Genomic DNA, 25,931 nt, shown 5'->3' on the forward strand with positions numbered 1-25,931 from the left:
CTTTGATTGCTGGGTTCTACATTATTTGGGACTGAATGAATGCGCAATAGTGGTTCGATCGATTGAATTATACCAATATTGTACATAGGGATTTTTTTGCGCTTCTTTCCAATCAACTGACCAACTTTCGAGTCCCATCTATTTTCAGCCACTAAGTTCAACATTAGTGATGACTCCTACAGACCACTCAAGGTCTGGATATGGTGGCTCAAGCCATAATAGTGGCAGAATCTATAAAGATGACAATAAGAGGCAACGCAAGTTCCCGCCACCACATCACAGCAAATACAACAGCCATCCTTACCAGTCTAATAGCGCTCCTCCATACACACAGAAAAACAGTATAAATCCGTTTTCCTCCAGAAGGCAAGAACATTCAGGATCTGCTCCAGGCTCTGCCGGTGGAAGTGCAAATTACCCGCAACCTTCTTCCGGTGAGAGCTACAGTTCTTATCGCTCCAGCAGTCACGACCAAGGATATGCACGAAATTCGTATTCCTCAGGAGGCCCCAGAAGAGGTCTTGGATATCGATCAGGAAGAGGAGGCCCATCTTCTTCCCTTCCAAAGAATCGTGCAAATGGACCTGGTCAATCTCAACACTATTATCGATCATACAGCAGTGAAGGAAACTCAGGATCGATGAACGCAAGATATTCAAACGGCTATTATGACAGAGATCAATATAGACAAGAGGATAATTACAGACAAGGATCGATGCCTTCAAATGATGATGGATACTCCGGAGGACGATGGAATTCTGGTTCCAGAGACAGATACAGCAGTCAGGAAGATGGATCTTCAAGGTCTGGTGATCTCATTGCCGGACCCAACAATCGCGGTGGTGACTTGATTCCGAACAGGGATTACAGATATAATCGCGGAGGAATGCGCGACTATAGACCACAAAGAGTTCACTCTTCAGGGGGATATTTCCGTGGTCATTACAGAGACGATTATAGATCAGATTATCGCGAAGATGACGAGGGAACTTGGAACAACAGACAGAAACATTATAATTACAACAGATATGAGAGCTCCACTTCTTTGGAAGGCTCTAAGTCTCCTCTTAAGAAACCTGAATCGCAAGAGAGAGATGTGTCCGAAGAGCAGTTACCCCAAATTGAGAATGGAGACAACGTTACGAAACTCGAGTATCCCTCTAAGGAAGAACCTTCGACTGAGAACATCAAAGTCGAAGACGATGTCGGTGAAAAAGAGACTCTTTCTATCATACGGACGGCTCCTACTCCGAACCGAGAACTAAGTCCAGAACAAGAACCAGAACCAGAACTTGAACAAGAGCAGGAAATTGATTCAGTGCCCGTGGAAGTACCAGAGCCAGAGTCGAAACCAGAGCCGGAGCAAGGGATTAGTTTTTCAGAGGAAGCTGAAAAAGAAGGTGGAAAGAGTGATAATATGGAGGTGGATCTTTCATCGAATGAGGCTACCGCGGGCGTTCAAAAAAATCTTTCCATCACCGAAAATCAATCAAGCACTAAAGCAGAGGAACAACAAACAAAAACAGAGACTCATGCTCAAGAGGAGAACGAGGTTGAACCTCACACAATGACTGATGGTGATATTTCGAAAGTAAAAGAATCAAAAGACGACCCGGATAACGAAGTTGATGTTGTCGAAAAGATGGACGTTGATCATAAAGAGTCTGACCAGCCAAACGACCAAGAGATAGAGAAGATCGAAAGTATTCAGAAAGATGAATCAAGTACACAGATACTGGGTGAGATTTCCGAAGCCAAAATTTCTGTTGAAACAGTTCAGAACACTGACCAGGCATGCATCTTTCCAATGAATAAAGTTGAAACCAAATACCATGAACTCAGAAATGTTCCATTAAGCGAGAGACGGAAGCATTTGAAATACCTGGGAAACTCACAACTTTCAGACCTCAGTCAGTATAACTTCTTCAATACCTCGTTGTTAGTTTTCAAACAAGCAGATGGTCCAAATTTGGCTGAAAAATTGCAGCTGATGAAAGTCATTCTGGACAAGAAGAAAAAGGATCTCACCGAAGAATATCTTTTGCGGAAGAATGCTTGGAACAAGCGTGTCAGCTTGATGGACGAACAATTGAATCAGTTTTACCATACAGCCGAAGAGGAAGTTTCCAGACCTGAAACAGTGGAAACTACAAGGGCAGACGAACAAGAAAGGCCTTTATCTGGAAGGAGAGGTCGGCATCATGGTGATACTGTCAGAACAGAGGCAGAATTTCTGGAAATTTTAGCTTCTTTGGAAAAGGAAAGAGAAAGTGATCCTCTAGTTAAGGCTCAACATGGTAGTGCCAAAATTCCAAGTATGATCATAAATCCTGTTGAGAAGTATGCGATGGTTCGTTTTTTTGACTCAAACAATTTAGTTCTTGATAAAGAAAGATGGGCAGATAGATTGAACCAGGATCCTATCGATACTTTTACTAAGGCTGAACATGAGAAGTTTTGCGAAGCTTATAGTATGTGGCCTAAGAAGTTTGGTCGCATTTCAAATCACATGGGTGGACTCAGAACTCCTGAAGAGTGTGTTTTGCATTATTACAGAACGAAGAAGCAAGTTAACTACAAACAGATTGTCGCCAACAAGAACAGGAGAGCAACCAGAAAGGCTTCCGCCACAAAGAGGAAGAGCAGAGATGGAAAGGTTAGAAATGGAACGCAGACCCCAGAAACATCTACTAATGAAATTGCTAGTGTCAGCTTGGAGGGAACCTTTGCAGATCCAAGTGAAAATGAAGCTGATGCTACAGATTCAAATAAACGGAGGCAAAGTGCACCTCCTTCATCTCCGGAACCAAAGAGGGCAAAACCGTCCGCTACCGTTTCTGCTTCTCCATCCTCATCAAATGAGGCTGCTCCGCCAGTTGTTGAACCAACAAAGGTTGAAGAAGAGACGGAGAAGACTCCTGGCGAACCACTCGAGAAGCCAAAGAAGAAAAGGGGTAGAAAAAAGCTCAATCCAGATGGTGCCAACACTGTAAGACTAGCAGATTCGAAAGATGTGGTTCCAATTTTACAGTCTTCTAGCGGCGATCCTTTGCAAGTGGCTCGTGAACTGAACGAAGAGCAAAAACAAAAGGTCAAAGATGGATCTGCTTCCAGCTCTCAAGCTTCACAAGAGGCTTCTATTAACACTTACCAGAGCGCAGATGACAACGACAGAAAGAAAGAAAAACATCATAAAGATCGAAGTCACATCACCAGCTATTGGAGTGTGCAGGAGATCAGCGTTTTTCCAAATCTTTTACAACAATACGGTACGGATTGGGAAAGTATGTCCAAACACATCACTTCTAAGACATCCACCATGGTTCGGAACTATTATCAAAGGGGGCTAGCTGAAAACAGCAAATGGGAGGAAATGGCCAGAGAGGCCGACTCCAAACGGATTATTGACGAGGATAAAAAAATTGCTCCCGAGACAGCTGAGATTTCCGACGGTCCCCCACTTGGCCGGTTCTTCGAGAAAAGTCCTGTGGCTTTAAAGCCTGCATCCGAGCCAAAACCGTCTAGTACTAAGGAACTACCACAGCCACTACAACTTCCTGCTTTGCATACTTACTATCCTTCGACAGGTGCCTCTAGTGCACCTGCTTCGACAAACACCAATGCTATTGGTTCGACTCCAGCGCCGGAGACCAGCAACGATAGTTCTGCCAAACTACCGGCCTCAACAGGTCCATCGCTACTTAATATTTCGTCTTATCCAGCTAAAAGCTATCCGCTGTCGTCGCTGGTGGAGGCTGCTGGATCTGTGCAAACGAGATCCGTTACGAGTCCGGGTATTGCTGAAATGAATTCTTTGTTGAACACGGCTCTACAGCCTCCAAGTCTCAGAAGTGCTCAAGCGCATCTTCCACCGCTCACATCTACTTCTTCTGTTTCCCCAGGGTCGCCGTTCACGCCTAAGCCGCGATCGTCCATCAGGAACCTATTAAATGAAGAGAGTTCATCAAACGCGAAACCTCAGTTGTACCAGTCGTCCGCTTTTGGAAATATAATGAATCCTGCTCCCAAGGTCAAGACTGAGTCAGCAGAGCAGCCGCCACATCCTCAAGCAACGGGCATGAGCGCATTAGATGCGCTGGCCCAAGTTGCCTTCGAAAGGAAGTGAGCTTCTCGTCGCCATTACCGGGATACCGCCACCTTGCGCTATGTAAATTACTAATGATTATACCAAAGCCAAAACTTAATTAAGAACATCTATAAAATTTGTTTGAGACAGCATATCCTCAAATCTGGGAGCAAAAAATCTAATAACCTTTTCCATGAGGTGCGGTGGAGTTGGAGTAACATCCAACGATGACCAAGTCAAGACATCCATTAGGAGGCTTCTGGTCTTTGTAGTACTGCAATTGGTAGTTGTCCTTGGAATAGCTGTAAGGGTCGCCAGTATTTTTACATGCGTAGAATCCGTGAGGCGAGTCGTCATGGTGTAGAGTTCCTGTTCTGCTTGGGAGGAAGTCCAGCTTGGAGCCCTTGTCAGAGACAGAGAATTGAGGGTTGCGGTCCTTGACTGTGAAGTACTGGTTGTATGCTGAGCCGACGCTCTTGCTGAGGCTGTTTCCGTTCCACGCAAAGTTCTCAAAGTCTTTACCGAGATACAAGTAGTCTGTGCCAGCTCCGGTGTGCTTACTCGAGATTCCAAGTCCGTCAATCTCCGGATGAGACGATTTGGCCTGAAGCTGAATAGCGACGGCCAATTTGAGCAAAAATCCAACAACAACCAACTGTTTGAACAACATTATCTAGATAGCTATTTCGAAGAGATTTGCTAGGATTTATATAGTATGGGAGCAAGATCGTGTTCCAAGGCGGCAACGAAACTAACCGTTTTTTTTATAGGATCAGCATCATCGACGTAATGCAAAGTGCGCAATAACGTATAGTCGATACACGAGTTTCCTCAACCGAGGCGAAAAAACATAAACCCCTGCAGGAAAACTGATTTTGCTGCCAATTTTGAAAAATAGATTGCTCCTGCATGACGAAGCCACGCTAAAACAAAAAGATAGCAGCATCGATCTGCGCGATACTTGTTAGGTTGATTCAGTCGATCACAAATGGGTCTTCTTGATCTCCATTTCCGGTGAAGAAGACTGGTTCATTGATTTGTCTGTTGACAGGGCGATAAGCTTTTGCCATGTCGTCCTTTGATATGACCTGGTCTACAATCCGGTCAATCTCCTGCTCAATTTCGTCGTCCGAAGGTCCAAAAAGATCTTCGTCGGTTAGACCAAAGTCCTCCACAGGAGCTGGAATTGGGACCTCCTTTGAATCGATTTTCTCTACCTTGATTTTTTGGATTTCACGCTCTTCTTCAGAACTGTCGAGATCGTCGAGCTCCACAATCTCTGTACTAGTCACCTGTTTCGTTTGCTGTTCCTCCACAAACGCCCAATTACCGTCCTGGAAAATCTGAATCTTGCTGATATTGGAGTTTGAATCAAGTTGCTCTATGATCTCCTGCAGATCCCCTATTATATACAAATCGCCTGGAACACGAATGCTAAATTCTAGCTTGCAGATCGGACAATTAAAATACTCCAAACTATTGTTGGGTATCTTTTGGGTCTTGTTTTGGCGTAACTGTGCCTTATATTGAAATAACGTTGTTCTCTTGTTATGCTGATCCGGATTTAAAGGCCGCCTTTTGGTGTCACTTAGGATTTCCGTCACGTCTATTTTGCTTGATTTTTTGCGCACACTCAAACCAAAAGGTTCAAGGTTATTCATCTGCATGAAACTGTCTAGGTCAAAACACTCGATGTGCGAACAGTAGCGCGAGCGCAGTGGAGTCTTGAATTTTTTGCCTGAGAGCGGATCGTTCAAAGAGAGAATCATTGATTCCTCGAGTAGATCATCGTCTGCATCCGGAACTGGTTTCCTTTTTGTTCTATAGAGCCCGGTGAGCGTACTTTGAACAGGAGATTTGTGCCGACGTGTATTCTTGGGCTTGGCAGCCGAGACTGTGGAGGTCGGTAGCGACGTATTTTGCACGTAACTGTCACCAGCAACGGTTTTCGGAACCATAGCCGATGGCGAGCTGTATGCGGGACTTGACGATGCAAGCGACAGTACCGGGTCAATAGACGTCTCATCAGACGACTTGACCATCCCTTGGAAGTCTTTGAACCTCGAGATTTGTTTTTGTAGTTGAATCAAGAGCTGATACAAGGAGTATGTATCCATGGTCGAAACTTGCAACCAAAGACTTCCATGGAGCTCTCTGAGCGAACGACTGAGATCTTCAGGGATGGATGGGTCGGAGAGGATCTGATCAAGCACAACAATGTGGTCTCGAACAAGGCTGACATGGGAAAAACGGTCGAACTGTGGGTCAAGGAAAGGTGCGGATTTGGCGAGCGAACTTGGGTCGGATGCGAGTGAGGAAGCGGACGGTTGACTTGCAAGCGCCAGGAGCGGCTTGGGAAGTTTCAGCGTGACGATAAACGATTTTGGAGAGGTGCGTTTTTCGTGTCTTTTTTGCCGGTCTATATGGGCTCTGGAGACAATTTCGTCCAAATCTTCCGGGTCGCAGAAATCAGAAAAAGAGTCGCTCTCGTCACCCAACTCTTTCTTTTCGGGTTCTGCAGAGAGCCGAAGAGTAACAGAAGGGACTTTTTTGCTTTTCTCTTGTGGAGGGTCCATTCTATAGTGCCATAATATGTTAAAAAAATATTCACTCAAAAATAATATCCATCATCTCGAATTAATCATGTTTCTCACATTATTGGTGTTGATGGTGATATTTATTGCCCTGGTGATCTTGTTGCCCCTCCTATCGGGCCTCTTCACATACTCTTCAAATCCATCCTACTTGGAGAAGAAGAAGCTAAGACAATCCGAGAAGTCGAGTCTGATAGACAGCGACGGATACGGCGGATACGTTCCTCCAGACGAACAAATCGAGCTTGAAAACAATGCAAAAAGCACAGGATCAGGTTTCTACTCGAAAATTGGCCATCTGACGTCGGAGGATATCCCGGTCAAGCTCCACATGAAGAACGAGTCTGGCTTGAAGAAAAGATCCAATAAAAATCAGCAATTCGCAAATGCTGGACCTGGAGAGTACGATTACGACCTGAACGAGTTAATAAACGAGGAGCTCGCAGAAGACAACAGAGAGAAGCTACAAGCTTACCGTCCCAACATTTCTAACGAAGAAGTGTGAATTAATAATTAATCAGTTTTAAAATGTACATAACTAATGTTAAGTCAATTTTGGTTTATTCAGTTACAGGTTTGCTTGGATCGCAATCATCTCGTTCTGGCGCAAATCATCTTCCGTATTAACATGCAATTCATCAGCAAGAGAGTTGTTGCTCTCGTATTCATTTTCCGAGTCAGTCCTGGCATCTGCTTGTATTGGCTCTTCAATATCTTGAGGAGCCACCACCTCAACGTGATCCGGCTTAATAGAATCTCTTGGGTCATTTCTAGAGCTGAGCTCATAAAACAACATGTATGTTCCTTGGGAAGCAAGCACTTCAGCTTCGGATGAAATGCGGACAATCTCGTCGCTAATTCTCCACCAAACACCCCTGTATTTTCTGTATGCAATATAATGTCCATAATTGTGTGTACCAAAATGAGAAATCACAGACTTGAGTGAATACATCAAACCAGACGGAGTGGACTCCTTTTCTTGTTCCAATTTATTGGAGCCATCTGTTGCCTGAGGCACTGGCTCTAACTTTTCAAGTACCTCTGGTATTTCAGTTTCTTCCTTCTTGTCTGTAATTTCTTTCCCTTCATCACATTTACGGAACGCTAGACGTGCATCCATGTTGATGTTGTCCGGTTCTGCAACGTAATCAGTCAAATCAAGCTTCATAGGGAATGTAATCTTAGCATTATTCTTGCGCACAGTATACGTTCTCGGATCGAACACTGAACGACTTATGTGAATACAAAGCACAGGAGGAGGTCTAGCAAAGAAGATCTGCTTGGTCTTTTGTGACTTTTGTATTCTATTTTTTGTGTGCAGCTTTTTGTAGACTGCATCATTGATGATTGGCTTGGCCAGCTCAACGTCGATTTCCTGAATCCGTTGAGTGGTCAATTCAATGAGTTTCTCCATTTTTGGTCCTTGTTCTTTGTATTTTTTTAACGACTCGTTTAAAGCCGAGTTGATTTCTTGCAAACCACATCTGTTACACTCGACTCCATCAATCACCTCCTGCTCAGTCCAGCCATCTAGCAGTTCTTGCAAAGTATAGGTCGACTGAGTAGGAGATGAAAGGTTCAGTCCAAGACCACTAATCACCGAGTATCTGATTCCGCCCATCTCTCCACACCTTGTGCAACCTATACGTTCACATTGAAGTCCATCGACAGGAGTAATGAGCTTCATAGGATACACTTTTGAGTCAGAATCGGGATAAGACGGATCAATTTGTTTAGCAGGTAGGTAGATGGTCCCAAGATCACCCAAATTATGCAGTCCTGTTAACATTCCTTCCTTGAAATCGACAAACTTGTCTTGTAGCTCGCCTTTATTTTTCTCATTTTGAGAAGGACCAAGATACTCCTTTTCAACCTGGTTCATCACAGATTGGTAGAACTCTTGAGCATCTTCTTGGTTGTATCCAAGGAATAAATGCTTACTTGGTCCGTCTTTCATAACCTTGAGCAAATTTCTAGTTTTGTAAGTTGGGGATTTGTTACCATGCTTTGCATTCAGTTTTTCCAAAAGGTCATGTAATGCAGCAGAGAAAGCGTATTTCCCACTAAGAGCGTTGTTCTCATCGTTGGTGAATTTTCCAAGGAAATCCATAATCTCATTCGAAGACGCCAGACTCTGTAAAACACTGTTCATAAAGCAAGTGTTGCCATCGTTAGCAAGTCCTCCGACGGAGCCGCCTAAACTTAAGGCCCGCTGGTAGCTTTCTCGCAAAGATGGATCACTGCTAGATAGAGAAGGTCCACCAAACCCGAAAGCAGATGACGACCTGCTAATTGCCATGTTGAATTTCTCGCCAAATCCAGTCATTATCCTGTAAATGTAACTTTCTTTCGATCTGTTCTTAACAAAAGGTCCGGTGCTAACTACTACAATTCCAATAGTAACAACTCCGACCACAAAAAGGTTCCAATTTCTATCAATCCAACTCACTTTTCCCAGCGACTGTTGCAAAGTCTGAATAAACGTGCTATACTGGTCTATCAAATGCTCCTGAATTGAAACAGATTCTTGTGCGCAAACTCTTGTCAAAAGCAGTAAGATCCCAATACTAAGTTCCAGCAACTGATACATCAGCTAATGGACTCCTTGGGCAAAGTAAAAGATTCTTGCGGCAACCAGGCTCTCAACAATAAAAAAAAAATAATTAGATCTTCAAAAGAAATGTAATTAAATATTCTACTTGATTCGTACACGACATGAATCATGACTTCAATTGACCGTTGCTTTGCTCTGGACAGAGAGAATCTGGTCCAAGAGGTTGTTGTAGTCCGAAATGTCCAAGTAATCAACGGGTAGGCTTGCATTGGTTGGCTCTTTCGAAGGGGCTCCTGTAGTGCTCACCTTCTTCTCGTTTTCAATCTCATCCATCAATGGCTTGATACAGTTTTTACCGCTCTCTGTTTGGAAGTGTCGTCTCAACGCGTCCGTACGCGCGAATCGCTTTCCACAACCCCATATTGTGATACCGTCGGCCAAAGAGCCACGACATTGGTATTTTTTCTCCCCAGAATGTAGCTCTTCATGACGCTTTCTGTCGTGTTGACGGGCAAACGCTTTGCCACAGACGGTACACAGAAATGGCCGCTCATTTGTATGAGTCCTCAAGTGTGATTTGAGGTTGTACGGTCTTGTAAACTTTTTCTCGCAAACGGGACAGGCAAAAGATGCTGGATTTTTCTGTGATTTTTTGTTTGGAGAAGGTGGGGCTGCCAACTCGGAGAGTTTTTCTCTTGACAGAGAGGCGTCACTTTCGTAATCTGAATCATTGTCAGAATAGTTAGATCTGGATGTGGACCTAGACCTGGACCTGCTACTTGACTCGGAGTGACGCCGCTGTCGTCCCAATCTCATAGAGTTATATGTTGGATCATCTGGAGACAAGAATGAACCGGCGTCATCAGCCTGCAAGTAGTTGCCAGTGTACAGCTTTTCATGATCCGGAGTACTATAACTTGAACTGTCAACTGTATGGGGATTCGAGGTGTCTTCCACCTTGATGGAAATTTCTGGGGTGAAAGAATGGTCTCCACTTGTAATATGTGGACCACCGGTGTAACTTCCAGACCCGGATCTGTTAGGGGAAGAAGCTCTTGAAGAGGAAGCCGAGAATAGGGATGGTGTCCTTTTCGCCAAATTCTCTGGATTTTCGATAACAATTGGAGGAGCTGACGAGATTCGTTCTTGCTCTCTTAAATTATGTTCTGTGAGGTTTATGTTTGGTGTGGCAATTGCGGAAAGAGACAACTGCCTTATGTCCTCTGACATTTGAAGACCCTCGAGATCATCTCCTCGCTCGTTCAAATCTCCACTGACAATCGATTCAACTGCTGACAAATACGGAGAGTTAGAAGCGGAAAGGTCGGAGCCCGTGCTCGACTCTGTTTGAATATACTGCCCGGCTGCCTGCGGTTGCAGAAAAAAGCTGGGGTTCGTATTGTACTGTGTCACGTCTCTTTCGAACTGGTTGGATGAGTATCTGTCCATTGTCGTCGGCTGTGGAAACTCGGTCATCTCCGATTGTAGCGAGATATACTCGGCAAATGCCTTGTCTATCTGTATGAGAGGAGCTGTCGATTCAGCTGAAGTCGGCGATTTATTGTCAGATATGGCATCTTCAAAATGGATATATGGTTGTTGTGGGGGAGTCTCGAGAGATGGAACAGTGGGGAAGTCTTGGCTGGACCCGATAAAATTATAGGAGTTATTGGAGGCCTGATTAGAGTAAGATTCTGAGTTGCTTGATAAGAACATCGAGCTTTCATCCAGGAAAGCTGGTTTTTTCGAGGACGGTGTCGGTTGCAAGCCATCGAACGAACTCGAGTGTTGCATGTTAGTTCCAGGGTCCAGTTGCTGTGAGTTAGGAAAACCTTCCGGAGAGCCTTCCTGAACAGGGGTATATGAATTTAGGTTCAGAAATTTGTCAATAACGTCTTCTTCTTTGGTGGGGTCTATCGGGGGCTTAGACCGAAACTTATATGACTTGCCCTGAAGGCCTTCATTAAAATGATTTGACATTCGAAAAAATTGCTATAGTGTCACAAATTCCTAATTTGTTTGATCGGAATTCGAATGTCACCTAGTATACACAAGCTTGAGACAACTGTAGGTATGAAAAGGGACCCAATATTAATATGTTCCTGTAATTTTTATTTAATCAACAGAAGTACATTCTGGCGACCCGTCTTTGCATTTGGCAGTGGGGATGATTTTTTTGGTTCAGGTTTCTAAAAACCTTCTGCACGACTTCCATTTTTTTATTAGTTATATACAGTACGCTTACTTGGAAGCAGGCAGCGGCTTAGGTATATCGGCCAATTTTCCTTTGCCGACGAAAACATTTCCTAACTGAACATGCATGTCATCCACTTGCAGCTGGGCGTTGGAGTTCAAACCATGTGACACAACCTCAGCGTTCACACGAGCTTGTTCGGTCTTGAACTCATTAGACTTGTAGAATTTAAGTTCTGGTCTTATTCCTTTCACAGTCGAGTCAATAATTTTCTTGACGTTGGCATCGGTAGTGCTTGAAAGGGAGTTGAGATCTGCAACCTCGGAATAGCCAAACTTTGGTACGTTCGGATTAGCAAATGGATACAACTTGCTCATGCCATGGAGCTTGCTTTGACCGAGATTGGCGGAGTCCAAAGACAGTCCGCTTTGTTCACTCAATGTCGAAAGGGCACGCAGAAGTCTCGATTTCACGCTGTATCCCATCTTGGACTTATTTATCTCCAATTCCGCTGCGTCTGGCTCTGTCAACTTGTATTGAAGTGCGTCTTCTGAAGCGAAGTAGTTGAATTCTTTGTAAACCTGGCTCAATTCTCTCAACGTATCCAGGGTGTTCCAGGTTTCCTTGATCTCTGTGCCATCAATACTCGATTCGATGAGGCCCAAGCTCTTGATCAAGTCCAGCTTTGCTCGCGGAAGCTCGCACTCTCTGAATTTGTCTCTCTGCTCAGCAGCTTGTTCTAGCTTTTCGGTCAACTGGTTCAGTTTTTCGACATGCTTAGTCAACCCCTGTGCAGCGAACACTTTGTCAGGAACCTCGGCAAACATTTTCAGTGCCCGGTCAACAAAAGGCTTCATGTCGGCATTATTCGATGAAACTAGCGACTCTATCGACTCCTCCGGCTGCTGGAACCGTCTCGGTTTTCTTGTAGACGCATCACCTCTATTGAATCGAGGCTTTTGTTGGTTGTTGAATCTAGCACCTCCAGCTTTTGGTGGACCTCTGCTGTTTCTTTGGAAATCGGCTCTTCTTGAATTCTGGTCCGATCTTCTCTTGAATTGTCTCTTCGGTTTGTTTTCAGATGAACTTTTGAGCTGCTCACTAGCTTTGCTTGCCAGGCTCTCGGAACCTTCCAAAGGAGCCTCGGTAGAGTAAGCACGCAAGCCGCGAACTAGCGCACTACAACGTCTCAAAAACATACTGAAAGTTCAAACAATTTTGTCAAAATTATTTTTCGTCAACGAGTTCTTTTGTTGCAGGGTAATTTTTGGTCGATCGCCTTGAAATAATATTGGCATGCACCAATTATTGTTTGAACATGCCATCTCCAAGTTCAACCATTCTCCATTGGAAGTGCTCAAGATCTACAATGAGCTCAAGTATCTCAACTTAGATAACCTCGATTCGCTGAAGGGTCATTTCCCTTCCAAACCTCATATTGCCTCTGTTAATTCATTATCGCTAGATCCGGTTCATGAACGCTATTTGTTTTCGGGAGGCGGCGAATCGGCAATAAAGATGTGGGATCTTGATCAGCAAGGTGAAATTGAGGAGCTGGAACCAATTTTTGAGCTTCCGGCCAAGTCTGCACACAAATTCGGCATCACCCATTTAAAATGGTGGTCTGATAATGGTCTTTGGCTCTCTTCATCCTTTGACCATACTCTAAAAGTCTGGGATGCAAACGAAATGAGGGAGGTTCACTCCTTCAATCTGGGGTCACGGATTGTTAATTTTGATTTTGAGGATCATGGAGGAAACTCGTTGGTAGCCGTATGTGCAGACGGTGGAGTTGGAGGACTCAGGCTGATGGATTTGCGAACATTGGCCAGTACACACACGCTAGGAGGCGGGGGAAAGCTTCAAGGCGGGTTTGGATATATGCTTAGTTGCAAGTGGTCACCAGCCAATCCCTACCTGGTTGTCGGTGGTAGCCAAGATGGCTATTGTATTGGATGGGATGTGAGACGCTCTGATGGATCAATTTTTAAGCTGGACTACAATCTCACGACAATCAACTATAGAAGTAATACCAGACAGTTGTTATTGCACGAAAATATACCCAAGGCTCACAACGGCGGAATCAACTCGATACTTTTCACTGAAGATGGAGCAGAAATGGTGACTCTGGGGTCTGATGACAAGATCAAAGTTTGGGATCTGACCAGCTCGTCGAAGCCGCTCAATAAGCAGGTAAACTTTGGACCCCTTATAAGGAATAAGTCAAATCAGCACATCACTATGGCGTTAAGCCCCATCAACGAAACAGAGCTACAATATTTATGGTTCCCATCTGATAATGGAGAATTGCTCGTTTACCGGCTAGAAGACGGTAAATTGCTTGCACGATTGAATAAAGGCGGTGGTGCAATCAACAGAAGAACAACCAGTATTGTTTATGGGAAACGAAGCTCGCTCAAGTATTACAGTGGTTGCCAAGACGGGACCATTTCAACATGGGGCTACAATCCTTTGCTGGAATCTCAGTCAAAAGAGGACAACCTGGAATTTGAGAGCGGCGAAATGTCCTCTAACCATATTGAGGAGCCCAAATCAGACATTTTGAACCGAATTCACGATGAAATGGAAGCCAACCAGATCCGCGCTAAAAACACGGACTTTTAATGACAGCGACATGAAAAAATATACACTAATTAAAAAATAATTCACGTAGAACAAAACATCTTCAATCTTTCGGAGAACTTGTAACAGCTCTAATTGTTGGTGCGTTTTCAATAACAAGCGACGAGATGCTCAAACTACAAGTTTATATTGTGCCCCCGAATGCATTGAAACCAAGAAATGCGTTCTCTGGCATCAATGGGTCGGCTAACAACATGGACATGAGCGTGATTCAAATGCAATCTCAGATGTATCCTGGTTCCCAATCTCAGTCGAATGCCTCGTATTATCCAAATTTCACTTTGAATGGATCCAGCACGCCGCTAGTTGGCGGCTACGCAAATTTGGGAGCGCAAGGACCTAAATATCAACAACCCTCAATTGCAACTCCATACGACGGGACTAAGAAATTCCTCCACATCACTAGAAGTTCAAATACTCTTCAAGAGGTTTGTGTTGAGATTCAGGAGAGATTTCTCAAGCTGTATCCAGATGAGGAGCCAATAGCTATCAGCCAAATTCAGGATATCAACGAATGTGACTTAGACCCGGATTATGTGGTATCCATGATTTTTGATAATGGAAGTGTTGTCCGCGTTCTTGTGGACAGCGACTTTCATGAGGAAAGAGAACACACCATCAATGGTAAACGTCATCTTCGCAACGATTTGAACCAGGTGGTGAAGAAGCTCAGACCTTCTCAAACACAAAATGTTTGGCAGAGCGCCAGACCTGCCCCTCTTTTGGAAGCAGACGAGAACACGCATCAATCGAACTTGACATTGATCTCACCAGATGACGGCAAAAATGATGCCACTGTAATAGTGGAGCCAAGAAAACAATTGAACCCACGAGTCGCAAGTCCGGTGGTTGCACCTGGATCTCCAACCAGAATTACCTCTGGTATGCTCTCTACGCAATTCCAACCAGATTTGTCCAAAGCGAACGATGATCATACAAAGGAGGATGAAGCTAATCAGAATGATGATGACGACGACGACGTTCTTACTGACAGTGACCAGTATCAGAGCGACTCTAACAAGAGTACATCGTCTTCTGTGCGCAAGAGACCTAGTGTTCCGACAAAAGCAGACGTGATGAACAGAATTGCATCAGACCAAAAGAGAAGTCCTTTGCAGCTTACAGACATAGCAAATTCATCTTTATCTTCCATTCCTGCTCAAACACCAACCCCCGCTAATGTTGTGTCGGCGTCCTTCAAAGGTGCAAAGCCTATGAAGCCTTCTCAAGTGACCAGAAAACTGAACGATTCTATCAAGACGCCGGAGACTGCCACAGCAGAAACTAGTACAACCGAAAAAGCAGGTGCCAAACCAAAGGCTCGGAAACCTAGAGCAAGCAAAAAGGATACGACTACAGATAGTGTTCAATCTCAATCAGAGAACCCTGCTCCGGAAGCCAAACCACGCAGGGGACGTCCACCAGGAAAAAAGACGGAAAAGAAAGAGGATCCGAAAGAGAATGAGAATCAGAAGTCAAGCGATAACCCAAAGGCAGAGGAGAAGCAAAAGACCACAAGAAAACCAAGAGCAAAGAAAGATGGTGCCACTGTGAACACTACAAATGAGCCAGACTCCGAGAAGACAAAAGAAGCTACGGGGAACACAAAGGAGACGGTCGCAGCAAAGACGAATGCTAAGACCAAAACTCCCGCCAAAACTCCAGCTAAAGCTTCGGTCAAAGAAGGAGCTCCAGCTTCCTCTCAAGAGAAGAGCGAGTCAAATAGCAATTATTCGAAGAACCAGGTGATTGGTCTTTTGAAGACGGGAATCAAGCCAAGGACCAAATCGAACGATAACAACGCTACGAGAAGAAATGAGATCAGTCCTGATATAGACGCGCAGCACATTATCACACAACCACGTAAGCGGTCCAATGGTTCGCTGGACACGACCGAGAAACCGGTTGTGACTGCATCGCAGCCTATTGTTTCTCAGGCTGCGGAGAGCGAGTCTGAATCTAGCGATGAGGATGAAGACGACGAAGTGGAAAAAGAGCCAGTAAAGCGTCCCAGAGTAGTGAAAGCCCCGAAGGCATTACTTGGGAACACCAGCGGACTTTCTTCACGCAACTCGTCAATTCTAAATGGCAGCCAAAACTCAGTGCAGAGCCCAAGCACCGAAGATGGCCGGGTTGTTCCTAAACTTCTGTCGCAATCGCAATCGCAGCCCTCTTCGCAGTCGCAATCGCAAACCCAGAAGCTGACAAAGAGCATCTCTTCGCTACCTAAACTGTCTCAGCTGATGGACAGAGGGCTTCCTGACGTTAGAGAGACTAGCAAGACGGAGAAGTCTGTATCGCAGACACAAAAGACACCGGTCCAAGAATCTGAGAGCGAAACTGATTCGGATGACTCTGACGATTCTGACGACTCCGACATGGACTCTGACGATTCGAAGGACGCTACATCTGGCGAAGAGGACATGGGTTCTCAGAAATACCTGGATGCCAAAACAGCCAGCAATATTGTGGCCAAGGCCAAGGGCAAGAAGCGGAACCATGGATTCATGGATTTGATGAAAGATGCTCGTAAATAGCGATATTATCGTGCTTTGTATTAACTAAATAGCAAATCAGCTGCGTTGTTGGCCTTCCACGAAGCCCAAAGCATCAGCCTGGTTGATCTCACTCACTGTACTGACTTTGTTGTTGAACATGACTCCAAAGAACTTGTCGCACACCTTTAGCATCTCTGGACGGAAGGTAGTGCAGATGAACTGAGCATTCTGGGACAGTTCGTGGATCAATTGCGAAACAGAGCTTCTGTACTGGGCATCCAAGTTGGCGTCAATCTCGTCAAACAAATAGAACGGAGCAGGGTCACATTTCTGAATAGCAAGAATGAGAGCAATAGCACACAGCGATTTCTGGCCTCCAGATAGCTGTTCGATTCTTTGCTGCTCATCATCTCTGGAGTTGAACGACACAGAGATAGAAACTCCCACGTATTGATCGATGAGTTCCGAGTCTTGCTCGTCGTCAGATTCGACCTCAACAGCTTTCTGTCCCTTGCCAGTCTTTTCACTGCGTTTCTGGATGATAAGCTTTCCCGTTCCTGCTGGAACAAGCTTCTCGAACACCTCGGTAAAGCCCAAGCTGACCTCCTTGAACGTCCTGATGATCGCGTCGTCTTTTCTGCGCTCGAGAACAGAGATCAGCTCTTCGATGGACTCTTTTGCCTGATCAAGTTCATCCCTACGCTCGACCAGCGAGTCCCGTTGCTTGGTGAAGTTCACAAACTGTTCGAGGGCCTTCTTGTTCACATGGCTGTACTGCTTCAATCCCTCTGTCGCTTCATTAAGTAAAATCAAAATCTCACCTGAAACCATCTCCTTGAACGAAGTAAATGCCTCCTCGGACAAAACTCCCAGATCTCTGATCTTACGACTGATTTCGTCCCGTCTGTTGCTCAAAAGAATCTTCTTACTCAGAGATTTCTCTGAAGATTTTCCGTAGTTCTCCAACTTGCGAAGGATATTTCTCTGGGACTCGTTGAGCTTCTGTAGCTGGTCCTCCTTGCTTTGCATCTCCTTGGTAAGAGACTTGGACTTGGCCATAAGTTCAGAGTTGGATGTTTCGAGTTTGTTTTTGGCCTCGTTCAGAGACTCAAGCTTTCTCTTTAGGTCTTGTACCTTCAAGTCAGACGACTCCTGCGAGTTGGTACTCTTCATGTTCAATTGACGCAGTCTTGGATACAAGCTTCCGTTCAACTCAGAGGTTAATGAAGATGCACGCAATTCCAGTTCGCTCAGCTTCTCGTTCACAACATTGTACTCTTTTTCAGTGTCCACGATGTCGGTACTGAGAGATTCGAGTTGTCTGACTTCCGCATCGCTAAGGTTGTGTTCTCTAAAGTCACTTTTCAGCTCGCTGTTGTACTCCTTGATCTGCTGCTCAACAAGCTTCACAGAAGCTTGCAAGGTCTCGATCCGGCTGGACAAGGAATTCAGCTCCTGATCGCATCTGCTCTTCTCGCTGACCAGCTTCATTCTGGAAGAAAGATGTGACTCTTTGAGGGTGAACTTTGCATCAAGCTCCTTGCGTACAGCGGCAAGCTCCTCACTGGCCTGTGTGACCTGAGAATCTTTTTCAGAAATCTCCCTCTTGATAGTTGCCAATTTCTCTTGAGTACTGTAGATTTCCGTCTTCCATTTGGTAAGACTCTTCAAACAGTCGATTCTGGATCTTCCTTGGTCGCGGAAACCTCCTGTTAAGACACCTTTGCGATCGCATCTATCTCCGTCTAGCGTGATGGCATTTAGCTTGTAAGTACTGGCAATCTCCGCTCCTTTCTCCAGCGAGATACAAACCACAGTCTTGCCAAATATCTGCTTCACAGCTGGCTCTAAATACTCGTCAAAGGCAATTTTCTTCATTAAAGGCACAGAATCAGAAGTTTCTGGGTAGGTTGCATCTTTAGGATGAAGTCTGTTGAGGGGCATGAAAGTGACACGGCCTGCTTTTTGTCTGACCAGCTCATCCATAATCAGAGTAGCAGTTCTATCGGTGTCAACAACAACATGGAATAAAGAGCTGCCTCCAACAACTTCAGCAGCAGTCTTGTACTTTTCGCTGACATTGATTAGTTCCCCCAAAGTACCATAGACGCCATTCAAACCAAGATCTTTTGCAATCCGTTGCACAGATTCAAGACCCAGGGCCATGGACCGGTCCATCGTTTCACTCACTCCTTGCTGAGCACGAGCTTTCTCCTCCTCGTAAGTTTGAATCACACTGTTGAGCTTGCTCTCCTCCCTCCAAAGTTGTTTTCTTTCGTCGATCAGCTTGCTGTAGTTCAGTCTGAGGTTTCCGAGCTGAGCATCAAGCGCATCCATCTCTACAGTAAGAGAATCCAAGGATCCCTCGCTGTCAAGCTGCAAAGCCAGCTGGCTTGCGGATGCCTCGGCTTGGCTTCTGGCAGACAAGATCTCCGAAAGCTCGCTTTTCTTTGTGTCTAGAGAGTCAGCAAGAGTCTTAATTTCATCGTGGAGCCAGGCATCGCGTTGCTCTTGGCTTTCAAATTGAGAGAAGCGACCCTTCTTCGACAATAAAGACCGCTGCTGCTGTTTCATCTCATCGAGCTTGGCTTTGATCGAGCGCTCCCTGTTGATGGCTTCCTTCAAAGCCGGTTGAGATCTACCCAACTCAACCTCTTTCTGGGAGATTTGAGAATTCAGCTCTGCGATCTGTGCAGCGAGATCAGCACCAGATGGAACGTGTTCAAGCTCCGCGTCTTTCAGTTGCGCACTGTGGTCACCGATAGCTTCCAAAACATCTCTGATCTCGCTGTCATTTTCGGAAATGTCAACGTCAACTAATTTCAAGTTAGCGGTGAGCTCGGCCAGGGAGCTTTCAATCTGTTGAACTTGCTTTTCCCTTTCTGCTAACTTCTCCACCAAGGAAGACGTATCGTGAACCGCAGAGGCATAGTCGGACTCCAAGCTCTCAATTTGGTCGTTCAGACTCGTGAGCTCTCTATCATACAAATTATACTCGAGAGCTTTTTTCCGGTTGTTGAGTTTTTCAAAGTGCTTAAGGTCGTTCTTTTCCAAGTCGAGATCTTCCAGTCTTCCCTCGATATATCTCAGCATTTCGTCGATCTGCTCTTTCTTCTTATTGGTGTTGGTCATCTCCTTGAGAGAGTCTTTTAACTTGGTTTCGAAAACACGCGCACCGGCAACTTCTTTCAAAAGTTGCAACCTCTCAGAATCTTGGGCGTTGGTCAATGAGGTGATTCTGCCTTGAGGAACGATATAGTATGGGTTGGACTTGGAAAAACCCGCACTCTCAAGCAAGTTCATAATATCCGCCTTGGTTGCAAGCTTGGAGTCCAAAGAATGATCGTCTTTCTTCATCCCAATGGTTCTTCTGATCACCACTTCGTCTTTGTCGATGGGAAAACGGCGGTCTGTGTTGTCAAAAACGATTTCCACATATGCAGACATCACCGTTCCAGATCCTTCATGAATCAGAGACTGACGTTCCTCCCTCGTCATGTTTGTGTACGCGTCCGAGAGAACGAATCTGATGGCGGCGAAGAAGTTCGACTTTCCCGACCCATTTCGTCCGACAACAACGTTGTGACCCGGAGAAAACGAATCGATGATCGTGGTATTCTTGTAGGTCTTGAAACCTTGGATCACAATCTGGTATTAGCAATTGTAAACAGTTTTACTTACTCTCTTGATATGCATAACAAATGATAAATATTTGTTGACGCGTTTTTGCAGTTATATATTTTCGTGTCTGGGATAAATTACACCTTACACCGACGGACGATAATACTTTGGCTCCACGAACGGCATCTTGGAGACGGTGGCTGGTCTGAGCTTGCCTCTGATCTCGATGAGAACCTCAGTCCCTGTTTTCTGGTATGGCTTGTCGATAAAGGCCTGTCCAATATTTCCACCCAATGTTGGAGATGGAGATCCAGAGCAAACGACACCAATCTGCTTGGTCTTATCGTCTGCGGCGAAGATCTTGTTTCCATCACGAGGTGATGGTCCTTTTGACTTGATTCCGACTCTCTTGAAAGTGACAGATTTAGGTGTCTCAAGCTGGCTGAGAATCTTGGAGCTACCATTGAACTCGTCAGATCTTCTGGATTTAGAGACAAGCCAGTTCAGCGAAGCTTCCACAGGAGTGGTCTGTTCATTGAGCTCGTGTCCGTACAAACACATTCCGGCTTCGAGTCTCAGAGAGTCTCTGGCAGCAAGTCCAATAGGTTTGACGGATTCATCTTCCAAAATAGCCAAAAAGAACTTTCTAGCGACCTCTATATCTGGAATAGAGATCTCGAATCCATCTTCACCAGTGTATCCACCTCTTGCAATGTGGAATTTTTCCGACGATCCCAGACGGTCGAGCGGGATGAATCTGCTTTGCCCGAAATACAAGTCACTCAGATCAGAGGAGGTGAATTTCGACACTGCTTCTTGCGACTTGGGGCCCTGAATAGCGAGCAACCCACCTTCGAATGTCTCATGAACAATACCCGAGCCTTGCGGGTAATTTGACAGTTCCGATTTGATAAACTCGACATCCTTGGCTCTGCAACCGGCATTGGTCACAATGTAGAAGCTATCGTCGTCGTGCTTGGTGATCATACAGTCATCAATGACTCCTCCATCTTTGTTCAAAAGAACGCTCAGCGTAGAATGGAAAGGTTTCAGAGATTGGAGATCTGTTGGACACAGCTTTTGAAGGAACGATGTGGTGCTTGGACCTTTGATCCGGTGCTGAAGCATATGGGAAACATCAAAGACACCACAATTGGATCTGACCCAATTGTGAGACTCTATATGGGTCTGTCCCTTGTACAAGACTGGCATCGAGTAGCCTGCAAAAGGGACCATTGTAGCATTCAGCTTGGAATGGAGATCTGTGAAAGGCGTTGTTGCCAAGGTGGCATCGCTAGAGTAGGGCTTGACCCATTTGGGCAATTGCAATAGGGTTCTGCGGATAAACATGATACAAAGTCGGACGTATAATATTGAACAAGTTTGTATGGGGTTTTAATATTTGCTAGATCAAATGACCGGAATTTGACTCGGAACATACTTGGAGACTTTAAAAGTCACTATTTTTTTAGCCCCACTTCTGTGCAAAGATGTATTGTTTTTAAATTTAATCTATTGTTCATCGCACAAATCCGGATAATATTAAGCATCATCTCATAGCTATTTTTGAACATCTTGCTTTCTTGCCAAGGGTTTAGTCCACGCACTCACCTTCCTAAAGACTTTTGAATATAAGTCAGCTCATTTCCACTTCAGTATTTGCTAAAAAAAGGTGTTTGCGATGCAAGACTCTATGAGCAAAATACCAGACATTCCAAGCTGGAACGACATCAAGTACGAGTCCTCCGATAAGGCGGGTTTCCCTTCGTACGAAAATACCAAGACAAAGAAGAGCACTCAAATGCGGGCGTCAAAAGTCTGTGTGTATTGTCATGATCGTAAAGTTAGATGCAACGTTTCCGTGAAGCCAGAAGGCCAGCCTTGCACGAACTGTAACGAGTCGGGCACTGAGTGTGTCATCTACAAGCGCAAGAAGCGTGTATGCAGAAAGAAATCTGATCTGCTTCATCCCGACAAGTTCTGGCTCTACTCCGGATTTGAGCAAGATTTGCCAGAATTTGTTGAACCGAGTTTACAAAAGGAGTCACTTCATGTCAACACCATTAAGTTGGACCCAAACGTGGTTCTGAAGAAGAATTTTGGGTCCCTGTTGAGAATAGAACACTCTCTTTTCAACAGTAATTTCAGTTGTATCAACGATATAGTTGAAGACTTGATTTTGGATAGCGAAGCGCAAGGACGCAATCGTTCTTACCGTCTTGACGAGTACGACTTCCAAATGCTCAACATGTATGGATGTTTCAACCTACCAGATGAAAGAACGTGTTGGACGTTCATCAACAATTTCTTCTTGATCCTCAACCCGCAACTGCCAATCATCGACAAAAACCAATTTTACGAGGATTACAAAGACCTTCGTAACCCTCCTTCCTTGCTATTGTTATATTCTGTTCTTTATGTCGGAGCCAGACATAGCGACACAGTCAACACATCGAAAGAGGAGTTACTGTATCTGGACAAAATCTGTCGGGTCATGTTCAAGAGAGCAAAAGTTTTGTATGATCTGTCCATTGAAACAGAACCCATACCTTTGATCCAGTCATTGTTGTGTCTGATCTGGAACTACGAGAATTCGTCACTTCTTTGCAAGAATGACTATTACTGGACTAATCTGGCTATCCAGAGTGCTTTGAGACTTGGATTTCACAAAGACAACGATCTTAACCCCACTTTGAGTCCGTACGAGAAACTAATGTACAAGAGATTGTTCTGGTGCCTGCACATCAAGGACAAGCTTGTTGGCTTGGGTTTTGCTACACCGTTCATGATCGATCTGGATGACTGCGACGTCAGTATGCTTCAGGAATCCGATTTGAAGGATACTGATTTGTCAGAAGCCGAGGCGTCTTATTTCATTAGCTTCATACGGTTTGCAAACCTTGTTGATGACGTTGTTAAAGAGCAAGCCAAAATGAATAAACTCACCAGATCAGAAGACTTGGTCCAGTCGATCAAGCAGTGCGACCAGATGCTCATATCCTGGCTCGAAGAGGTGCCATATTATCTTAAGTTCAGGCTGGATGATCCGTCAACACACTCGTTCCTCAGTGGACTGCTAACGTCACAGTATTATACCCTACTCATTCTCACCCATAAGGCCAATATCCAAAGAGGATTAGGCGACCAATACCCGTCGTGGGCCATTTCGTTTCAGGCTGCTCAAATGGTGAAGCTAATTGCAGATTCGATGATCGAGCACGGATTCTTGATCCATGTTGCTTTGATCTCTCACAATACACTTTATGCTTCTACCATCATCATGCTATACCATCTGATGAACGAGGACAAACAAGTTGCCAGAATAGCAGAGCAGTTTTTTCTCAACATTCTTAAGATTTGGGAGATCTCGTCAGTCAAATGGCCGTCCTGTTATCCGATGTGGTTCATTTTCAACAGACTGTACAGCGACGACGCTAAGAAGCGCGAGTTGTTGAATTCTCTGGTTGGAGAGCAGCAGTCAAAGAACACAATGATCGTCAACTCAAACGGGATAATGCTACCTTTACCAAACTATCATACGATATATTCAGGCCCAAACCTCCCAAACCATACACAACAGAACGTCAAAATGAACATACCAAGTGCACAAGGATACACAGAACCATACGGACATTCAACAGCCCACAGCTCAAAAATTCCTCTCACACCAGATAAAGACCTAGACAAGCTCTTTACCAATAACGTGTTTTCACAGTCAAAGACGCTTCTTCCAAAATTGAACCTAGCCATAGGTTCACAGCTCAAACGCCCACAATCACCTTCGAATAAACAGGAACCTGTGCAGTCAAGTGCAACCACGTCGTCCGACATCCCTGTCAGTCTCTGGCTCATGAACGCATCATGGCAGCCAAACTTCACTGGCAGAGAAAGTAGCAGCAATGCTAAAACCCCAGCAACAACATTCACGAAAAACCCTACCAAAACTGAGCATAATCGCCATGACCATAATACGGTACAATTGGCACCTCCCAATTATGACCCAAGTTCTATCCACATATATCATAACCACGAACCCAATCTCATGGACCACATAGCCCAAGGTCAGAACCCAAGACTCCGAAATGACTATGCTAATCCTGCTATTCGTAGGATATATGCAACGAGACAGCAGCCTCAAAATCCCAGCCCTTTATTATACCCACGACACACAAACAATTTTAATGACAGCCCTCCGCACGCATTTCCACCTCCACCTCCCAAATTCTTTAGTTATCAATAGAAGCAAAATCTTTAATCCGAAGGAAGTCTTTCGTAAAGCTCAAGGGTTCTTTTGTTGCGGAAAAAGAAGAACACCCACATCATATTCGCGGACAAGAACAGCAGCAATTCATAGAATGGGAAGTAAACCAATCCAGCACCATCACCACCTGCTGTGTTGTCCGCAATGAGGCCCATGATGTAGGGCATAACGGTGGCCCCCATAGCACCCAAACCACAAATGATGGCCACACCTGCAGTAGAAAGTCTTTTTGGAAGGGTCTTCATGGAAATCACCACGGTCACAGAGAACATAGGACCAACAAAGAATCCGACAAAGCAAATAGACGTGATCATGATGAGCGGGATGTGATTGAACAACCAGAAGACGCAAACACCAATCGTGACCAAGGTACAATATATTATCATACCTTTTGTTTCAAAGTCATCAAACAGATGACCGGTAACGAGACCAAGAACCAACCGACCGGCGGTCAAAAAGATCCAGTACGCACTTGTGACGTAGGAAGAAGAGCTGTCAGTGAATTCATGGATTCTCAGTAGGTAGTTGAACAACCAGACACCAAGACTCAATTCCGAGCCGAGATAGAAGAATAGACATGTGGAGAAGAAGAGCACGTACTTATTCTTCACAATTTGAATGAACGTCACCTCGTCTTCATCACCCTCCTTTTCACGGTCCAGTTTCAGCTGGTACTGGTATTTTAATCCGGTCTCATGCGTGAAAAGTGTCAATGCACCAACCAACTCTACAGAAATCAGAGCCAGAATGATGATATAGTACTGATTCCATGAAAAGCCTTGGTGGATTAAGTATGTGCACAAGAGAGGGCTGATGAAACATCCGAACCCATAGAATGCGTGCATAGTACCCAAAAGTTGGTTACTATACTTCAAGTTTCCGACGTACAGATTCATTGCGCAATCTGCAGTTCCAAACCCAATTCCGTTAACCATGGCGAAAAATATCAGGGGACCTAGATTCAATTTGGCTGCAAACGCTGCGGACCAAGATCCCATTAACACCAGAGACAAAGGAAACAGACCTTTCAGTCCCAATTGCTTATAAAGTTTATTATTCGTGAAACTTGCAAGGATGTATCCCAATGCTTGGAAAATAAATAAATTTGATAAATGGGTTCTATCAGTGTGATAGTCCTCTAGAAGATATTCCATCACGGATCCCAAGGACTGGTCGAGAATTCCCATGATCATGAACGTTGTGGAGATGACGACGGTCTGGAATCGAAGTTTAACCGATTCCTTGATATCTGTATTCTCAATAATTAATGTGTGCCCTTTAAACTCAACGGTTTTGGGGAATTCCGTCGGATCCTCGATGGTGAACTCGTTTCCATTTTCAAAGCTTAAATCAAAGGACTTATCCTCGCTCGATCTGCCTATTTGATCCAATTCAATACCCTGGCTAGACATGGGATCGTGCTTTTAAAAAAAAGGTCTTAAAAATTTTGGCTTTTTCTTTCGCAATATTCCTTATTTA

General features: G+C 44.7%; 15 protein-coding genes across 15 annotated transcripts; 7 read left to right on the forward strand and 8 right to left on the reverse strand.

Annotated features, from left to right (window-relative positions):
• Positions 1–169: 169 nt before the first annotated feature.
• On the forward strand, positions 170–4,126 carry OGAPHI_004286 (uncharacterized protein; the record flags this gene model as incomplete). The annotated part of the gene is made up of 1 exon (XM_046205347.1): positions 170–4,126. The coding sequence occupies one exon, from the start codon at positions 170–172 to the stop codon at positions 4,124–4,126; it is 3,957 nt and encodes a 1,318-aa protein (XP_046061301.1).
• A 139-nt stretch (positions 4,127–4,265) lies between these two features.
• On the reverse strand, positions 4,266–4,757 carry OGAPHI_004287 (uncharacterized protein; the record flags this gene model as incomplete). Its single annotated transcript, XM_046205348.1, has 1 exon — positions 4,266–4,757. The coding sequence occupies one exon, from the start codon at positions 4,755–4,757 to the stop codon at positions 4,266–4,268; it is 492 nt and encodes a 163-aa protein (XP_046061302.1).
• A 304-nt stretch (positions 4,758–5,061) lies between these two features.
• On the reverse strand, positions 5,062–6,663 carry OGAPHI_004288 (uncharacterized protein; the record flags this gene model as incomplete). The annotated part of the gene is made up of 1 exon (XM_046205350.1): positions 5,062–6,663. One exon carries the CDS (start codon positions 6,661–6,663, stop codon positions 5,062–5,064), a length of 1,602 nt encoding a protein of 533 aa, XP_046061303.1.
• A 67-nt stretch (positions 6,664–6,730) lies between these two features.
• OGAPHI_004289 (uncharacterized protein) lies at positions 6,731–7,186 on the forward strand (the record flags this gene model as incomplete). The annotated part of the gene is made up of 1 exon (XM_046205351.1): positions 6,731–7,186. One exon carries the CDS (start codon positions 6,731–6,733, stop codon positions 7,184–7,186), a length of 456 nt encoding a protein of 151 aa, XP_046061304.1.
• Positions 7,187–7,249: 63 nt separating this feature from the next.
• On the reverse strand, positions 7,250–9,271 carry OGAPHI_004290 (uncharacterized protein; the record flags this gene model as incomplete). Its single annotated transcript, XM_046205352.1, has 1 exon — positions 7,250–9,271. The coding sequence occupies one exon, from the start codon at positions 9,269–9,271 to the stop codon at positions 7,250–7,252; it is 2,022 nt and encodes a 673-aa protein (XP_046061305.1).
• A 739-nt stretch (positions 9,272–10,010) lies between these two features.
• OGAPHI_004291 (uncharacterized protein) lies at positions 10,011–11,215 on the reverse strand (the record flags this gene model as incomplete). Its single annotated transcript, XM_046205353.1, has 2 exons — positions 10,011–10,018; positions 10,090–11,215. The coding sequence occupies 2 exons, from the start codon at positions 11,213–11,215 to the stop codon at positions 10,011–10,013; spliced, it is 1,134 nt and encodes a 377-aa protein (XP_046061306.1).
• Positions 11,216–11,476: 261 nt separating this feature from the next.
• OGAPHI_004292 (uncharacterized protein) lies at positions 11,477–12,628 on the reverse strand (the record flags this gene model as incomplete). Its single annotated transcript, XM_046205354.1, has 1 exon — positions 11,477–12,628. The coding sequence occupies one exon, from the start codon at positions 12,626–12,628 to the stop codon at positions 11,477–11,479; it is 1,152 nt and encodes a 383-aa protein (XP_046061307.1).
• A 97-nt stretch (positions 12,629–12,725) lies between these two features.
• OGAPHI_004293 (uncharacterized protein) lies at positions 12,726–14,054 on the forward strand (the record flags this gene model as incomplete). Its single annotated transcript, XM_046205355.1, has 1 exon — positions 12,726–14,054. The coding sequence occupies one exon, from the start codon at positions 12,726–12,728 to the stop codon at positions 14,052–14,054; it is 1,329 nt and encodes a 442-aa protein (XP_046061308.1).
• A 125-nt stretch (positions 14,055–14,179) lies between these two features.
• On the forward strand, positions 14,180–16,609 carry OGAPHI_004294 (uncharacterized protein; the record flags this gene model as incomplete). The annotated part of the gene is made up of 1 exon (XM_046205356.1): positions 14,180–16,609. The coding sequence occupies one exon, from the start codon at positions 14,180–14,182 to the stop codon at positions 16,607–16,609; it is 2,430 nt and encodes an 809-aa protein (XP_046061309.1).
• A 36-nt stretch (positions 16,610–16,645) lies between these two features.
• OGAPHI_004295 (uncharacterized protein) lies at positions 16,646–20,068 on the reverse strand (the record flags this gene model as incomplete). The annotated part of the gene is made up of 1 exon (XM_046205357.1): positions 16,646–20,068. The coding sequence occupies one exon, from the start codon at positions 20,066–20,068 to the stop codon at positions 16,646–16,648; it is 3,423 nt and encodes a 1,140-aa protein (XP_046061310.1).
• A 267-nt stretch (positions 20,069–20,335) lies between these two features.
• On the reverse strand, positions 20,336–21,541 carry OGAPHI_004296 (uncharacterized protein; the record flags this gene model as incomplete). Its single annotated transcript, XM_046205358.1, has 1 exon — positions 20,336–21,541. The coding sequence occupies one exon, from the start codon at positions 21,539–21,541 to the stop codon at positions 20,336–20,338; it is 1,206 nt and encodes a 401-aa protein (XP_046061311.1).
• On the forward strand, positions 20,418–21,026 carry OGAPHI_004297 (uncharacterized protein; the record flags this gene model as incomplete). Its single annotated transcript, XM_046205359.1, has 1 exon — positions 20,418–21,026. One exon carries the CDS (start codon positions 20,418–20,420, stop codon positions 21,024–21,026), a length of 609 nt encoding a protein of 202 aa, XP_046061312.1.
• OGAPHI_004298 (uncharacterized protein) lies at positions 21,230–21,523 on the forward strand (the record flags this gene model as incomplete). The annotated part of the gene is made up of 1 exon (XM_046205362.1): positions 21,230–21,523. One exon carries the CDS (start codon positions 21,230–21,232, stop codon positions 21,521–21,523), a length of 294 nt encoding a protein of 97 aa, XP_046061313.1.
• Positions 21,542–21,872: 331 nt separating the features above from the next.
• Positions 21,873–24,973, forward strand: OGAPHI_004299 (uncharacterized protein; the record flags this gene model as incomplete). Its single annotated transcript, XM_046205363.1, has 2 exons — positions 21,873–24,297; positions 24,432–24,973. 2 exons carry the CDS (start codon positions 21,873–21,875, stop codon positions 24,971–24,973), a joined length of 2,967 nt encoding a protein of 988 aa, XP_046061314.1.
• OGAPHI_004300 (uncharacterized protein) lies at positions 24,443–25,864 on the reverse strand (the record flags this gene model as incomplete). Its single annotated transcript, XM_046205364.1, has 1 exon — positions 24,443–25,864. The coding sequence occupies one exon, from the start codon at positions 25,862–25,864 to the stop codon at positions 24,443–24,445; it is 1,422 nt and encodes a 473-aa protein (XP_046061315.1).
• Positions 25,865–25,931: the final 67 nt, after the last annotated feature.

This window comes from Ogataea philodendri (assembly GCF_020536065.1).
Source record: "Ogataea philodendri strain CBS6075 chromosome Unknown scaffold2, whole genome shotgun sequence".
Classification (NCBI taxonomy): domain Eukaryota; kingdom Fungi; phylum Ascomycota; class Pichiomycetes; order Pichiales; family Pichiaceae; genus Ogataea; species Ogataea philodendri.